The sequence below is a fragment of the Phlebotomus papatasi genome, chromosome 2 (assembly GCF_024763615.1).
Source record: "Phlebotomus papatasi isolate M1 chromosome 2, Ppap_2.1, whole genome shotgun sequence".
NCBI classification, from domain to species: Eukaryota; Metazoa; Arthropoda; class Insecta; order Diptera; family Psychodidae; genus Phlebotomus; species Phlebotomus papatasi.
The window spans coordinates 46,502,263-46,520,920 of record NC_077223.1 but is presented as its reverse complement, the minus strand read 5'-3'; the positions used below and the strand labels follow the sequence as shown (position 1 = coordinate 46,520,920).

Below are 18,658 nucleotides of genomic sequence, written 5' to 3'. Positions count from 1 at the left end.
AAAAAACTCTTAAAAAGCCCGTGATATAGATTTTGAAAATGGTATGTACACTTCCCTTGAGGACAATAGGGTCATATATGACCCGGGGTTTTTCCGAGTTTTCACGCAATGGAAAATTTTTTTACTCTCTGAACTATTATATTTGGTCATAAAGCATTAGGAAAAACTCAATTTTACATGAATTCATCTGCTGAATAAAAGTGTGACGCGAAAGAGTTAATTGTACTTCTACTAATTGTACTACAAAATGTGCAATAAATTAAATGGGAAGTCATCATGAGTGGAATAAAACAATGGTGTTTTGTGGATGATTTTTATTGGATATCAGTTTGTTCTTCTCAATAATGATGAAATTATCATGTTGTAATTATTCTGTATGTAGTTGAGAGAGGTGAATACTTTTTTTTTCATTTATAGAGGAGTTACATTAATGTAACTCGAGAAATCTACATACATTTGTTTTGCCATTTTTTTTTCTAAAACATCTTCCATTCACAAATTAATTCTCATTGACTACCGTTCATCATCTATTACTTCTTCTTTCCAATATTTTACCACTATATGAGTATTTTATACAAAGATACTATGGAGTTTTTTTTTTTTTTGAATTAATTAACAATTCTTTCATCTGGGTTTTACTACATTGTCTTATTACGGACAGTTTTTTTTCATTTTTTTTTAAATTATTATTATTTGTTTTATTGTTCTGGTGTGTGTAACATCTACCATCCAGATTTGCAAACTAAATTAAAGTTAAAGAAACTTCTTGACTTCCACGTTCAAGGACTCGAGTGTTATTTTTTTCAGTCTTCTCTCACTTTTAATCATAGTGCAAGCCTTCTTTTTTTCAAATGTTAACGACAAAAAAATCATTGGTTTTCACGGTGAGTTAATCATCAATATAATTCTTACCGAACATGCTCTATAAAGGGATAAGTTCTAAACTCAAAAACACAATCAACTGCAACATCACTTTGTGAAGAGAAAATTTTTGTATTTGGATGGAAGATTTTACGTGCATTTTTCTTTTATTCACTCATGATCGCAACATTCTAATCATTTTCTTCAAGTCTTCCACGCCATATCAATATTTTTTTTTTCATATATTTTCTTTTCTTATATATATTTATATATATAATTTGTTTCAACCATTTGAGTTGTATTCGACACTCTTCTCATTTCTTGTCTATATATAGGGTCGGTAAAACTCAGAAATCGCAGTTTGTTCCTCCAAGGTTTTTTGTATAAATTATTCTCCAAAGATGCTACAAGAGAATGACAGTCGTTGGACAGAAAATGTAATTACGCCCAAATAGAACATAGAAATGTTTAAAAAAAATAAATAAAACAAAAACTCAGAATTAATAAGTTACTTAAGAAAATTCCTTGATTTATTCACACTAAAAACATAAAGACAAAAAGGTTTTTTGTGATTTTTAAAATAATGCCCAACACACAATAACTTTTGTTTAGTAAACATGTTTTTAATATTTCAATGAGAGTGAGTGAGATCTTGATCTAGTCATCTCGCTCTCTCTCATATGAAATTTTGAAAACATGTTTACAATAAAAGTTATTGTGCGTTGGGCATAATGCATTAAAAGAGCTTTGGATTAGGAACCTTTCCAATTAGCATTAATTTCAATTCCATAAGATATTACTAAATTTTGTGTGATTGCCAGGATTACTGAAGAAAAGCAACGTTCCACGTGACTATCATTCTGTCTTTTATTATTATTATTATTAATTTCAATTCTTTAATGCCCAACGCACAATAACTTTTGTTTTGTAAATATGTTTTCAAAATTTCCTATGAGAGAAAATGAGATAACTAGATTTCTGTTTCATTCACTCTCATTGAAATGTCAAAAACATGTTTACAAAACAAAAGTTATTGTGCGTTGGGCATAAGGCGCCGTCAAAACAACTTCTACTTCTAATCATTTAATTATTCTTTTCTGTACAGAAATACCAAATAAAAATTGAAGGAAAAAAACGAATGAATTTCTTATTAGCTGTTGAAATGGACCCAATTTTATTTGATAGTCTATGTCTATGATACAGGAAGTTCCGCTTTGAAAGAAATTTTCGGGACCGAAAAAAGCCTATGAATTCACCCCAGTGACACAGAAAATTTGCATACTTACAGGAGATATCTTTGTAATAAGATTCGGAAATGCCGTGATGTATGTAAAAAATTTTCGGCGCTAATTTTTCGACCTATTTTCAGAGCCAATTGTTCATAATGCCTCCGGCACATCTTTTAGATCGGTAAAATTGACAAAAGATTTGCGTAAGTCTATCCCTAATCGACTCCAAATTGGACTGAACTAATTAAATTTAGTTCACACTCTTAGAAAAGTTTAGACATCATTAGGGCAAATTAAGCTAATTCAAAACCTGCTCCAAATGGAAATTTTCCGCTACTCCAAATGGAAACCTCACTGTTTTCATGCTAAATACAGTACTAAATTACTACATTTATATATTTTCTATACCACAGTTTCATTATTTAGTTAATTTTGCTCCAAATAAAGCGAAAATCGATTCATATTCACAAATTTTAATTTGTTATTTTATCAGAAAAATTAAAAGTGTACCTTTTCACCATTGAATTTTACATAGATTGACCATATTTTCCAATGAAAAACACAATAAGGTGACTGTTGTTTATTCGTTTTGTTTAAAATTTATGTCATATTTCTGGATAATTTTAGTTAAATTAAGTGCTAATCTTTATTGTTAATGATACGTGAAGTTTTCAAATGAAATAATTACCTATTTCATGAACAAAAAGGGTTTTTCTGAAGTGTCTGCAATGCTTCAATAGGAAACCCTGGAAATATAATATTCCTGGAGAGATTTTCCTATTGTTTTAGATGGGAAAGGAGAAAAGACCAGGAATAAGTACAAATCCTGCACTCAAAAGCAACTCAATAAAGTTTTGGAAGCCTTTCGTCACGGTTTTACTTACACTGTTTGTCTCCAATTAGAAAATTTCCCTTGTCTCCATTTAGATTAATTTGTTTCCAATAGAAGCATTTTGCACTTGTGTGTTTTTCTTGAATTTAAGAAGTTTTCAAATTATATTTTAAGAATTTTCACTAAACAGTAATATTCTAGAAGAGCCAAGGAGCAAATTTATGTAATTCTCTTCAGAAAAAATTGAACTTAAAGTGTTGGATCTTCTGTCAAAGTTAAATCATCTGGAAATGGTTTTGAATTAGGACATTTACCCTATCCTGTGATGCTTTTTGTTTAATAAATGAAGTATAATAGCATAGGATTCTGTATTTTAAATTTCGGTATTCTTGACACTGTGATCGTCAACAAGGTCAACAACAGTGTGTGAACCTTTGTAGTAAAGAGTGATTTTTTGTGTATTTTTGTGGAATTTCAGGATGGTAGAACGTTTGAATTACAATATCATTAAAATAAATATCCTTTTGATGAACTTTGCTCATTTTTGTGTAATTCGTCGGTTTAAACTTTCGAACTTCCAACGGTTTTTTTTAGGTAAGTTCTCTGATATACCTTCACTGAGAAAAAAACGGGGGTGCGATTAACTTTTTTCCTCATAACTTTAACACTTTTTTAGGTGTAAAAATATATTAACATTTTTTAATGTTAATTTTACACCTTTTTAAGTGTAAAATTAACATGTAAAAGGGTAACTTTAACCCGGAATACACCTAAAAAGGGTACCGATTTCGGATGAATAGTGCAGAGTAAAATAAACATTTCCGGAATGTTATTTTAACTTTTTCGGATTTCTCTCAGTGTTCGTATATCAGGTATATTTTCGGTACATAAAAAACCTCAACAGATGAAAGCTCTCAAATTGGGAAGGTTAGGGCCTTGATAGACCTGAGGATTAGCCGAGAGACGGCTTAGCGTAATTATATTACAAATAATGGTTAACCCTTTAAGGACGATTGGAACACCGGTGTCCCATAAAGAAAATAATTTTTCCTGACTACCTAAAGTTATTTTTTTTTATGTCTGTACATAATTGTAAAGTAGAAGGTTGAAGGAATCTAGAATATTTTTTGCAAGTCTCTAGCTATTTACTATGTAGTAAATATTTAAGCTCAAAAATGGCGAATTTTTAAATTTTCAAATTCATAATTTATTTTATTTATTTTTTATACTTCCAATTTTTTTTCAGCAAAACCCTTTTGGAAATAAAAACTACAATACTCATACGTAATATTTTTCATTAAAGCGAAAAATATTATTCATTGGTATTGTCAGAAAAATTACTTAAATTTTTGGGCTATTTTTGTCCCTATTGTTCATAGAGGCGCAAAATACACCGAATCAGACTGTTTTGGACTTTCTAAGGTTAGATGTAAGACTTATCATTGATTATGTTTAACAGCTTAATTTTTATTGTTGATTTTCAGTCCGTAAAAAGTGTCTCGTCGTTAAAGGGTTAAACTACATTTCCATAATTTTCCACTAAGTCGTCTCTCGGCTTAAGTCGTAAATGTGTCTAGGGCATTATTACTGAGAGGAATAACAACCTCTGTGTTTCCAATTGGCCTATACTGCCTATCCTAACGGCTTTATCACACTTGTACATTAAAATTTTATTAATTGTCGCTTGTGAGCGTCCAAATATGTTATTTGTGTCTTTGAGTCACTTAATATTTGGGGTTTTTCTATTTATTGATAAAGAAGTGGACTTGGCCTGCAAAAATAAGTTTAAATTTACCTAAAGCATAAATATTTTTCACATTAAAAAATTAAAGAGAAAATCACATTAATTTTTCATATTAATGCTATAAATCAATTTATATCAAATTTTGCGGGCCAAGTCTAACCTTTTTATCAACAAATAGATCAAATTTTGAATATAAAATGATTCAAACACACAAATTACACATTTGCACTCTCACCAGCGACAATTAATGTGAATCATGTTAAAATTTTAATGTGCAAGTGTGATAACACAGTAAAGCAGGGAAAAGATTATATTTTCAGATTTTTTTTTAATAAAACTACCTTGTGAATTATTTTGAAATTGAAAAGTCTTATTTAAAAAAAAACCAAATAAACTCAAATATGCGTAATCATCAGTCCAGCAACTGTCTTTCTCAAGTTTTCATCGTACCTTGCATAAAATCTATAATTAACAAATAAACTGAATGAACGTCACATTTATTGAGAAAATTCATCTTATTGTTGCTTTCACAATAATTTCATCTAATGCTGAGGGTCCGGGAGGATTTTTTTTTTATTATCAGTGCGCACTTACGGATTTTTATCTCAATATCTTCACGAAGCATTTTTGGGTGTCTCCTGTTAACCCTAACATCTTTTTTTCATTTTTTTTTTCTTTCTTTTTTTTCTTCTTTAAATATGAAATTACGCATACAAATGTGAAGTGTCATATTTACAACAATAATTTCTCCCTTTATCTCTCTTCTCTGTAAAATATTTCTCACTATTTTGCAAATTTGATGCATGAGCAGCTCCTTTTTAAGCGCATTTTCTTGATTTAAGTTTTCTTTTTCATTCTTCTCTTATTTTTTTTTCTTTAACTTCACATCTCTTGGGGAGTTTGAAAGTGAATTAAAATATAAATCTTTAAAAGAAAAAAATTCTTTATAATGTCCATAATAATTTTCTGCCACTCAAGTTTTTTTTTAACTGGGATTTTGATTGACTCCTTTTGGGCGGGGAAAATAAGAGACAATTATTGAACTCTCTTGAGATTTCAATAAGAATAACTAGAAAGGAGATAATGGATTTCCTTTTGTTTTTATTTGAAAAAAAATTTACAACCAACATTAAAATGTATTTTTGTCAACTAAAATGATTTTTGAGAAGAAATGATAAAAATTAAATAATTTTTGTTGGTTGCAATTTTTCTCATTATTTCTTCTTTTTTTTAGGAAAATGATGAGAAAGTAATAAAAAAATCCCTTGATCTTTCAATTTTAAAATCCATTCTTTTTTTTTAAACACTAATTTTTTACCACTCAAATGTCTTTCATCTCACTAGATTTTGTTTTTTTCACGTATAAATTTTCCGTTTCAAAATATTATCATCAAGAAACTTGTTTGTCAAAGTATTCTCACAAACTCCCATTATAATTTTTTTTCCTTTTTTTTTTGTTTTCAAATAAAATTATCGCAGGGGAAGGAGGAGAATGAACGATGTAAAAAGTCATCTAATCATCATTTCTCTAGTTGTCTGTGTCATTATAAAAAGGATATACCTTCACGGTGACAAAAGCCATGGATGCTGGAGACACTGTTGAGCTGATGCACGCTTATCTCGATCGTATTCCAGCATCGGCAGCAGAAAATCGGCAAATTTGTATGCATCCTCATAGTTGAATTCGTACTTTTCCGTCAGAACAGCCACAAGGCCCCATGGCTTAAGTCCTGTTATATGCTTCAATTCACCTTTTTTGTTGAAAATCACTTGAGACATTGATCCCCCAAAGACCAATTTGTGCGGAATTGGTCCCAATAACTCAATCATATGCGCAATGTGATCCTCATCGCGACAGTAATTTTGCCCCGAATGTGGCTCAAATAGATAATCACCAGTGGCCAATTCAAATGCCATACATGCAGTACTCCAAATATCCGCTGATGTATCATATCCACATCCCAGTATAACCTCAATTGATCTATACTGTCGTGTCTGGATGTCCTCCGTAAAATGCTTATCGACATAGCAAGCATTTCCCAAATCTGCAATCTTCACTTCAATATCACACACATCGAATGCCGGATCCAACTGATACTGCAACTGATTCTCAGCCCCTTTGGCCACCTGTGTCTCGTCATTTCCCTCACTGTCATTCTCACCACTACCTCCGCCACCGCCAACACTACCAACCTCCAGATACTCAGCTGTCTTTTCCACCACTCCCGTCTGCTGCTTCTCATCGACTCTCTCTTCATTGGGTGGAGCTGCAAAGGAAAAAAAAACATAGGCATAGTGTGGTAGTGAACAAACACCACATGGTGCAGAAATACCCCTCTCCGCATTCCCCAAAATAATAAACAGCAAAAAAAATCAATGAAGTGTCTCTAGGAAAAAAGGAATATTGATTGATTGGGGGGACTTTCACTATAAACGAACACAGAGAGCCATACAGAGTTCATCATTTCACACAACAGCGCCTAATCAGAAATGTTGACGGAAATATAAAATTTTTGAATTTACCAAAGGATTTCTTTTATTGCTCATACCATCCCGCATAAGCGTAAAAGCAATATTTCGTCACGTCAATCAGCCAGTATTTAGGGGAAAGTGGGACACCTTTGAATTGGGGTAGCTTTAAAATTGGGAATCATCATCATCATTTTTAACTGCTTATCCCTATTTGAGTAAGTTTAGCAGCCTACGCTTGTCGATCCTCCGCCACTTCAGGAAGATGATCGAGTTCAATCTCAAGGCATTCCAAGGCAAGATTATGAAGGTCTGCCTCGAGGTCGACGCCGTCTTACAATCGCTTGCATATCACAGTAAAACAGAGGAGTGCAAGAACCATTGAAACCGAAGAAACGTCAAATGAACAGGTAATACGTCAATGGTCAAAACGCTATACTTGAGCAAACTTATTTTGACGTTAATTCGGTTTCAACAGTTTTTTGCACACCTCTGCAGTAAAAAATCGCGTAAAAAAATAACGTGTAATTTGCAAATTACCACTAGAAAAATTGTAAATTTTGATTTTTACCACAAATGGTAAATTTTGTGTAAAAAATAATTTGTGTAAAAAATTTCAGCGTGTAATTCAAACATGTAATTTTTACCACTACAGTAGACTCTCTCAAATTCGGGAATATGGGACCGAAATGTCAGCCGGGCGAAATTCGGGCGACAAACTTTTTGAAATGCAAAGATTTTTTATTCATGTGCATATCGATCCCTCAGAATATAATCCGAACAACTCGATTTTTTGCAAAATTCGTTTTTTTTTGCTTTTCGGGTACTCCTTGACACCCTTTACCTTTCCGGTGAATATTATACCGAAATTTAATTATTTCCAAAATTATATGGGTTTCAAATCTTAAAAATCCTATAATCAGCATGTAAAATCTCAGCTTTAAATCGCTCTCCTGAAAAGTTGGCCATTCGCGAGTTGTTCGGTTTGTATTCTGAGGGATCGATATAGATATTGAGTTTACACATTCATATTATAACGTAAATTGCATGAAAATCCCTCAATAATGCAAAATCACATCAAAACAAAGACAAACCATGCCAAATTTGAGCATATTTGATTCATTTGATAATCATAATCAAACTTGAAAAATGACAAAAAACTTTTTTCAAATGTAACCGCTGCCCGAATTAAAAAGTATCGTCCGATTTTAAAAGAGCCGAATTAGCGAGAGTCTACTGTATATTCAAGTGGAACAGTGTCACACAGTAAAAAAAATAACACTATTATAAGTTTGTAATCTTTCACATCACTATTATAGTGATTATAGTGTTAAATTTGGAAAAAGTGTTTAATTTAAAATTGTTTAATTTAAAATTGTTGATTTTCAAGATGTTGAATTTGGAATTGTTGAATTTAAAAATTGTTGAATTTTTATGTGTAAATTCAAAAATTATTGAATTCTGTTTATTGTTGAATTTTCTTTTCATTTCGAAGATTTTGATTTTTTTTGCCTTTTTAGACATTTTTATTGGTTTTCCCTGTACTCGGGATCCCCCCTAATGTGAAATGATTACATCTGATGCTCGGATCTTCACGATATATTTATTATGCATATAAATATTTGATGTTCTATATGAATTTTGACCAATAAAAAGCATCTCGACTGAAGTATAAGTCTTAAATGGAAATTCAACAATATTTTTACACAGCATTTGTTTAAAAAATCAACAACTTTTGTCTCAAAATTCAACAACTTTTGTTTAAAAATTCAACAAATTTGGTTGAAATACACAACAAGGATTCACACTATAATAGTGTGAAAAATTATGATAAAACTATAATAGTGTTAATTTTTGATCATGTGACAAAAAATACCATAAAGTTGTGAATTTTTTCACACTATAATAATGTGAAAAGCTGTAATCATACTATAATAGTCGTAATTTTTAAATTTTTTCAACAGTTTTAAATTACGAAACATTGTTAAAAAATTTTATGACTATAATTGTGAGAAATTTTACAAAGATCGCAATTAAATAATAATTAATTTATCCGATTTCACACTATTATAGTGTTAAAATTTTACACATTTTCAAATTAAACAACATTGTTGAAAATTTCTTAACAACAATTAGATCACGAATATCATATGCGCTAAAAATCGATTTTCGTGGACGTTCCGTCCGTCCCGTCCGTAGTATAACCATTTCTGGAGAGCGAACGGAAAGTGATATCGACAAGCGGTTTTCGGCAAAGGTTAAATGTCGATGGGCGGCTAGAAGTAGGTGATGTCAAACCCCCCCCCCCCCCTTCCTCCATTTTGGAACACCCCCAAATTTTTTTTCGATAACTCAGCCCCTATGGCATGGATAGATCTCAAATTTTAGTATGTTATAACTGGGCCTAAGAGCTTTCGATCAAAACCGAACTTAAAGTCCCCCGACCCCCCTAACCCGAGGTTTAAGGACTCAAAAATTCACTTTTCGATTGGAAATATCTCCGGTTCTAATTATCGGAATTCAAAAAATTTTAGTATTTTGTAAAGCGTCCGTGGAGTACTACAACCCTCATGACACCTCAATTTCATCCGATTTAATCAAAGGTCTGATTAATCGATAAATCAATTTTCGAAAATTTAATTTCGAAAACTAGACGATGCTTTTTCTTTAAATTTTAGTATGTTGTAGCTAAAGTCGAGACCTTTCTAAGGGTGTATCGCACTCCTCCCTCGATGTACCCTGACCTGAGCTATAACCAAAAATGTCTGGACCGGACTTCATTTTCTGTGTTTATGAAGGGATTTCGATGAAATTTTAGCATATATTATATCTGAGAGGAATATCTTTCTAATGATGGGTCCCATCCGTCTCTACCCCAACCCACTGAACCCCGACCCTTACCATACCCATATGGACCGGACTCTATCACTTATGTTTATTAACTGATTTCAATGAACTTTTTTTTTCTTTGTTGGTCTTCCCCACTCAGACTATTTAAAATAGAAAATGACCAGTGATAAGCCCAGATAAGCTTATGGTAGCTGAGATTCTTCACAGGTGACCTCGAAATGCGTGCAACTCGGGGTGCTTGCAACTCGGAATGCGTGAAAATTCGATTGTGAGTTGAATTTTGGGGGTGAAGAATCGCGTAGAGCCAATTTCATCCATTTCGACTGCCGAGAACAGTTTACTCGATGCGATTCTTCACCTCCAAAATTCAACTCACAATCGAATTTCCACGCATTCCGAGTTGCAAGCACCCCGAGTTGCACGCATTTCGAGGTCACCTGTAAAGAATCTCAGCTACCATAAGCTTATCTGGGCTTTTTTTTTAACTTCTGACCATCCTTTTTCAAACGGTAAGAGATATTGAATTCCGGTCTTTAGTGACCCCCCTCGAACGAGTTATCATTAACAATCGGTAATGGAACGCTAATGAATCGGTATAATTTTCTAAAATCAAATTAAATCTAATGAGTTTTTAAAAAAACGCCTACTTGATCGAATTTGCAACTTCAAGTTTCTTTTATGATGATTTATTGACAAATTTTGATCTTTCTTTTGATTTTTTTTCTTTACGACGACGTTTCGAAGACCATTAATGTTCCTCATTTTCTCCCAACCCTTCCAAAACCATGTTTTTTGGGATTGCTCGAAAATGCAATATGCGATTTTTGGATATATTTTAGAAGTTGTCTAGGCGGACATTTCGTCCAAAAATAACATTGACCATTTCTAAAAACGGTTTTTTAAGGTCAAAGGTTAAAAAGGCTATAAAGACCGGATTTCTCAATCTAATAGTACAATGTTTGGGCTCTATGGAAAGGTCTTAGGATTTCTGACAAACCTAAACCGATTCCGATCGGTTATGAACGGATTAACAACAACTAATACCTAATTTTTATTCAAAAAACAAATTTTATTAGTCCTAATCCGTTTTAGGATATCTTTTAAGTGATTTAGAAATCGGTTTTAAATCGGTGAACGGTAAAGGTTAAGAAAGGATTTTTGAGGTATAGCATCTATAAGGGAAAGGCTCATAATTTTGTCCAGTTTCTTATTTTGGACACTTTGAGGATGAAATTGAACACTACAAATAAATTGATTAAAATGATGGATTTTTATTCCAATATTTGATGAATAATAAATTCTATCTAAATATTTGTTCTTTTTAGAAGATTTTAACACTAAATACGTTAAATTTTGAATATGATTTGAGTTAAAATTGCTTTGTTGAAAATTCAGTGTGAGCAATTGCTTACGAGAAATATGACAGAACTTCGTGTTTACTTCAGTCTTATTTAGCTGTGGTGAACACTAACAATGTTTCTTCGCTTTTTTTGAGTGATATTATTGAATATTGTGTTGATTCACGTTAGTGGTGATTTGTACATTTGACCTGAAGTAAGATTTGCCTTGTGAATTAGATTTTTCGTGTGAAAAATGGGAAATTTTTAAAACATTGTGTGGTGATAGTCCTTGTTTTAGACAGGTATTTTTCTCACGAAATTTCGTGAAGTTTTAGCTTTTGTGATGACTAGCTTCTATAAATGCCTGGAGAAACAAAGGAGCATCATCTTTACGAAAGAGATGTAGCGAGAAATGCCTTGAAAGGCTCCCGGAAAGGCCAGGGAATGACCGAATCCTCACGTACTTGGAGTACCAAAGTCAACTCACTTTAATGATTGATATGGAAAGTTTCCGGGCTTCTTGTGACATTCTACGGTTCCCTTACATGAACAGGAAGAGGACTTGGTAAGATTGGTTCATGAAATGGAGAACAATGGGCATCCTGTTGAGGTCGATTAGCTGTCCAAATTTACAGCCAAGTTGTCCAAATTAATAACCAAGTTGTCCAAAATAAGAGTCAAATTCACCTCTACATATCAATTCATTTTTAAACGTATTAAGACTAATTTTAGCAAAAATAAGACAATAAACCCTTGCCAAGTTTCTAAACAACCCTTCTGAAAACAGAGTAACAAAAAAACTCAATTAGTATTGAAAATATCGCACTTCAAACTTAGGATATCGATGCTTATAAGCAGACTGGACAAAATTATGAGCCTTTACCCTACTTAAAAAAATACTAAAAGTTAAAAAACTCAAGTTTTAAGGAGTGATTCTATTTTATTGGTCGCCACTGTATATAACCGATGTTTTTTCTCTTTTTTGTCTTTCTAAATTTTTGTGTTGTCTCACTCTCGACAATTTTTTTTTGACCCAGTTGTGTGATGATTAGTTTGACTAGCTAGTAGTTCTTGAACATTGCATTTTTTGTAGTTTTTTATGTAAAAAAGATTGTAAAAATCTCAGCTAAAACACCCACTATTCTAAACAGACTTTGGCTCGGAAGTGGTCTACATTTTCTTTTCTCAATTTTGTCAATTTTGATATTTGCATCATTTAGTCCTGGAGGCTAGAATCAACGCTAAGACGGCGATGGATGCATGGGAATGCGGGTATAAAGATGAAATATAACATTAAAAAATCATGCGGAAAAATCACGGCGAGTTCTATCTCGTGAGTTCAAGCATTTCACAGCTGATACACTTTGCCATCTCTTATTTTAGTACATTGCGAAGCGATACGTTACTTTTATGGTTATTTATTATTTAGGTTATATTTGCGGCGCCTCTAGTGATGTATTCCGAAACTTTGCATCTTCAAAAAAGTGTCATACATGAAAAGATCATACTGTTCCATAATCTAAACTCCATAAACATTATATTTGAATTCCGTAAATGTTTATTATTCACGGATTTACCTAAATTGTATATATCAAACTTGAAAATTAAATAGAATAAATAAAATCCGGTTTCGTTTGTCTTTCAACCCAATTTTTGTGGCATTTCTGAACAATTTGCATTACACATTGTCTTGAAATTATGTGAAAATAGAGAGTTAAAAATTCTTTATAAAGCATTTAAAGTTGTCATTTTTTTATAAACACAGCAAAAAGAATAAATAGATGATAATCTTTTTTCAGGTTGAGAAAACTTGTTGCAAGCCAGAAGAACATGACAATTTGCGCTCTGCTGATTTATTTCATTTCCCAATCTCTCTATGACGTCAAAGAAAAATAATATCTTTTAAGAAATTAAAATTGTGCTATTTCGAACAAAATGACGATTTAGTGACGTTGGATTTTTATTTTTCAAGTTTGTAACATGCAAAGTGATAATTTTTACGCTTATTTAAAGGAAAAAAAAAATAAAACAAAGAGTAATATGGCATGAAGGTGTTATGCATGAATCTTTCACTGCATTATTTTTCTTTTGTCTAATGATTATTCATGGGCAATAAAATGGCCAATTATGGATTAGTTACACCTCAATTAATTCTGTTTGTCATTTTTTAATAATCTTTTTTTTTTGTTTTGACACGAAAGATGACGGGAAAGATGAATCTTTTCCCAAAGGAAGAAATTCCATTTAATCTTCTCCTAGCTCAAATTAAATATACAATTTCCATGAGATAAATTCGCTTCACTGGATATATCTAAACATCTTTCCCTATTATAGTGGCGATGACGAAGGATTCTGCCGGGAATGGAATGGGGTTGAATATGCTTGGAAGATTCTCCTTAAGTGAACTGGAAAATCTACACAATGTATAATACAGTGGGCAAAATAACTCTAGAGGCGCTGTTGTATATACTCTAGCCCCCAAAACAAAATTAGACCACACTCCAAAAACATCCCCCTCCTCCCTCAGTCATCCATGGTGCGTAATAAGTTTTACTTCACGACACCAAAGAATGCGATAAATTCAGCCTTTTCCCCCAAGATGAATAAAAACAAATAACAAAGTAATAAGATGGGCCAGATCGGGCTGGTGATGACGTAGAAACTTTTTTGGAGGTTTTGTCAAAAATCATCTGTTCGTGACTCGCGCCAAAATCTCATGCGAATGCATTTCTATAAAATGTTAGAAATATATCAAAATTATTAGTTTAGTTGTTAACAGGAATGATTATTATTATCAATTAAACTAATATTTGATGTTGTTTCTGTTTTTCTCATACTTTTTTGCCACAAAATTCCACTGGACAAAAATTATTTCCACGAAACCCGGCAGACCATACACCATATGAGCAAATCACAAATGTGTCAGAACATTCAATACTAATATATGTTCTTTGGAAAAAACTCAGAATAAGTAAAATAACACAGAATTCAAAATATAAAACACGTATAAAATACCAAATTGATATAATATGTCGAGTTCACATATTCTAAACAAAAAGCAAATTAAATTTTCTTTAATTTCGTAAGACTTCTACAACGGTTCTGAGGACTCATAAATCCATTTCCCCATTAAGATTTCCACATTTTTGTTTTGTGTTAAACTAAGAAAAAAAAACAAGAAAAATCTTAAAATTAGTTTTCATTGATTTTAGTAACAAAAAGCTATTTTATTAAGTTATATTTTTTCCAACACTTTCTAAAATTTTCCTCTAAAATCTTTACGTATGTATCAGGTATGAGTTTTTTTAGAACTCTCAAGAGCAATTCAGAAAAGAAATTTAAGGTGACATTTGAATTCTCAACCTTATGGTTCTTTCAGTACAATTTTACGACTATTTTGGATCTTATGACTTAATTTTTATCAATTATTTTCACATTTACAAGTATTTTGTGATTTTTTAATCAATTTTCATGCCCCGAAACCTATAAAATGTCATCACCTGATGAAATTTTGCCAATGAGGGGAATTCACTAAGACAATATTGGCATTTTCTCGCCTTTAGCGAGTTTTTTTTTTTTGAATATTGAAATATTTGAGAGATAAATATTTACGATATTCGGAATTTTTGAGAATTAATTGCGTTATTCTCATAATTTCTATTCTGAATCAAAACGTGACCTTTTTTGATAATTGCAGTCTTAATTGGTAAAACCCATTCAATTGTTTATTCATTTATGATGTTGTACTCTTTATAAAAGATTTGGCACTTTACCGCACTTTAAAATTATATCCCAATATTCTGGTTCTTGGTCTATTTTTTTTTTAATTTAAATCATAAAAATGTTATCAAAGAATTTTTCCACAAAGAGAAAGTTAATTAAATATTCTATACACTAGGGAAAATGCTCTCAGCAGTTCAGACTTTACCATATTTTTCCGGGAAAATCGAAAATAAATCTTAATTTTTACTACACAAAAAAAAATCTGTAATTCATTAAGATCCATTGCTTACCTCATTTAGTATTCAAAGTTCTTATTTTTTTTGTTACAAGACAAATAAATAAAAGCAATATCGATATGTTCCAAGGCATATAGTACAATTTTACCTTGAAATGTGAAGGAACAAAGCCTCTGAATCTAGAACATTTTCTGAAAATATTGCTGTCGAAACGTCAAAAGAGGTATTATTTATAAGCCTGAGGTCTAATACACTCATTGAAACTATCATTGTAGTGAAAGAACCTATCAAAAAAATTCAATTTTTCTGAAGTGTTACTTTTCCTTTGGAAATAAAATTATTGGAAAAACCATTTTATCGATATGGAAACTATAAAATCCGATGTAAAAAGAGAAATGTGATGCTTCACAACCCCATATATTGAATTGGCCAAGCAGATTAGCCTTGCCTAGAACGCTGTGAATTTTTTTTTCTGTATAGTCTATAATTTTTCAAAAAAAACTTAATAAAATTGAAAATTGACTGTAATAAAAAGTGTACAATGAATGCAATTTTTAAACATATTAGCTGCAAAATAAGATTCAATTTTAAATGAAAAATCGATTTAAGGAAATTATTGAGTTAATTGGCACATAGGGGAAAGTCGTCTGCCTTTAAATGCAGCAGCCTTTAAATGTTGCGATTTTTTCGTTGTTCTCAAAAGCATAAATTATATTCTATTAACTATTAGGTAGCTATCCATCATCCTCACAAATCATCAAAAAATGGAGAGCCTAGCTCCTATTTCCTAGATGGTAGATAAAAAAAATGAAAATGAGCTCTAAACTGTAATTTTGATGCTCCACAAATCATGTGATTTTTCATAGTAAAAATCATTTTACAAATAAATCTTCCATTGTGACACATAGAAGGTTAATCAGGCTTAATATTTCTGTTAATACATTTTGGTTCAGATGACACAATTTTTGTGGGTGGAAAAAATTTGTAAATATCACCCTGCAGCAGCCTTTAAATGCTAATGTCGTGTGCCTTTAAATCCTATCTTTCCATACATCAAAATATTTGACAGCTTCCCGGCCAGGCGCAAAATAGGAAGTCACAAGTATTTGTGCGGTATTCGTCAGGTCAAATAGAAGTTTCATTTCACATATTCCCTCTCATTTTAGTTGTCCAGCAAAGTCCTAAACATTCTATAGTGCTTTTTCTCAAATATTTCTCTGCGGAGAATTACAATGAGAGAAGTTATTGCACATTCCCACACGAATATATGTGAAATTGAATTCCTACTTTTCTCTGACGAACGTCATACAAATACTTATAACCTGCTATCTTGCTCCGGCCGGGATGTTTCAAGTTGACAAATTGTCAACTTCAATGGCTTTTTCTTCCAAATTTTCAAGTGCAAAACAGTGCTTCAGAAAAATGTGAAGAAAAGTTATTGTTTAATGTCTTTTGACTGCAGTGATGATTTTAGTGAGTGCGTTAGGCTTCAATCTAATCATTCTGAGCCCATTTAGTTTTATTGATTCAATATTCTCAGTGAAAAAAAAAAACATTGAAAGGCAGCTGCCTCGCGTTTAAAGGCAGACTATGTCAGCTGCCTTCATACAAATCGACATCACTTTTTTAATTTCCTCAGAAGGAAAAACTGAGGACTTGTAAGTGCTAAATGAGGTAAGCATATACGCTGAATGAACAAGAGAATTTTTTGGTGTAGTAGAAAATAAAATCCATTTTGTGGATTCTTCAGAAAAAAAATCTTAAATTTGGAACTCCATTTTTCGTTTGAAGGCAGACGACCTTCCCCTATGGACGATATTTTATCCTAGGCAATTTTAATATCATACCCAATGTGGTCATATTAGTAAAAAGTTGTTTTTTTTTATCAAAATTTATCATATTATACTTATTTGAAGTTCATTAGCCGAGGAACAATAAATATATTTTCATTATTTATGAAGAAAATTAATTAATCTTTGCAAAATTACTCGATTCTTATTTTTCTATTACAAATGTTTGACAAATCTGAGTTGCCAACACTGTACCAGTCGGGTAAAAGTATCTACGTCACTGGGGGTTCGATCTGGCCCACATTATACTTGAAACATCTTACTTTTCCCCTCCTTTTCATGGTTTTTTAGAAATATGGTGCAGAGTGTTATTGGATATTGAAGTGGCAAAGAGATAAAAAAATAAAAAATAAAATAAAATAAAATATATATTTTACCTTCGTCTGTTGATCCACGACCATTAACGAGAGACGCAGAATCGTCTGTTGAGAGTATTGGCGGAGATTCATCTTTAATTTTATCCTGAACCTTCTCCTGTTCCTGTTCCTCCTCATCCTTGGCCGCATCATTAGCTGACTTACTCTCTTCACTGATGGCCTCCATCTCATGCAACTGCTCCATCTGTTTCCGGATCAATTCACTCTGTCGCTTGGCCTTCTTCTTCAGTTTCTTCTTCTTATTCTTACTCAATTTCCCAGTAATTGGTGGCTCTTGGTACTGCTGTGGTGCCGTCGAGATGAGCGAATAGGGCAATTTTAAGCCCATGGCATGCAACTCTGTGGCCTCACTGGCCAATTTCCTAATGTACCCATCATCAACACAAATAAGTACATTTTCCGGCTTAATATCCGTATGGATAATCTTGCACTTGCGATGGAGATAGTCCAGACCCTGTAGCACCTGCCGAATGATGGCCTTGACATTGGGCAGCGGGATACCGCGATAGTTGGACTTTAGGATGAGCTTGAGGAGATTATGGCCCAATACCTCAAACACCATGCAAATGTGAGTGCCATTGACACCGCTGATTTTGAAGTCATTGAGCAACTGTACGGTCTTGTTGCGATTTGGATCAGCCGGATCGGAATCCCGAACGGCTTTCAGGATCTTTATCTCATCCTTGGCCGTCTCCGTGAAGTGCGGTGCTGACTTGACAATTTTCAGAGCCACATAGCGCTTATCTTTGAGATCCCAGCAAAGCCAAACTGTGGAAAAATGACCCCAGCCGAGCTTACGAGTGACATGGTAGCGCTCCTGAAACAGGTCACCAATCTTCACGGGGTGGTAACCACCTGAAAGGGAAAAGGTCACAATAAGCCGAAAGCTTCTATTTCTAAAATATAAAAGTGATTTTATATTTGGGGTAAGTTTTTTTTCTTATTAGCAAAGTCAAATAAAGGCCTCTATAAGGTAAAGTGCCCTTGCTCGACCGTTTCCTCGACTTGACCGGTACAATTATTTATTCAATTTACAGTAGAGTTCCACAATAGGCCATATCCAGCGAGCACCAAATGCTAATGCCCTAGACACACTTACGACTTAGGCGAAGAGACGGCTTAGTGGAAAATGATGGAAATGTAGTTT

At 32.6% G+C, this 18,658-nt stretch overlaps 1 protein-coding gene across 1 annotated transcript in view; it reads right to left on the bottom strand.

The window, feature by feature from the left end:
* Window positions 1-5,142: 5,142 nt before the first annotated feature.
* The window catches only part of LOC129801311 (SRSF protein kinase 3), a 19,339-nt gene continuing 5,823 nt past the window's right edge, over window positions 5,143-18,658 (bottom strand). Inside the window, exons 2-3 of the mRNA XM_055846210.1 lie at window positions 17,512-18,366; window positions 5,143-6,933 (exon numbers count right to left, since the gene is read on the bottom strand). Of these exons, the coding sequence (XP_055702185.1) occupies window positions 6,230-6,933; window positions 17,512-18,366 (1,559 nt within the window). The 3' untranslated portion in view covers window positions 5,143-6,229. The remainder of the gene's footprint in view (window positions 6,934-17,511; window positions 18,367-18,658) is intronic.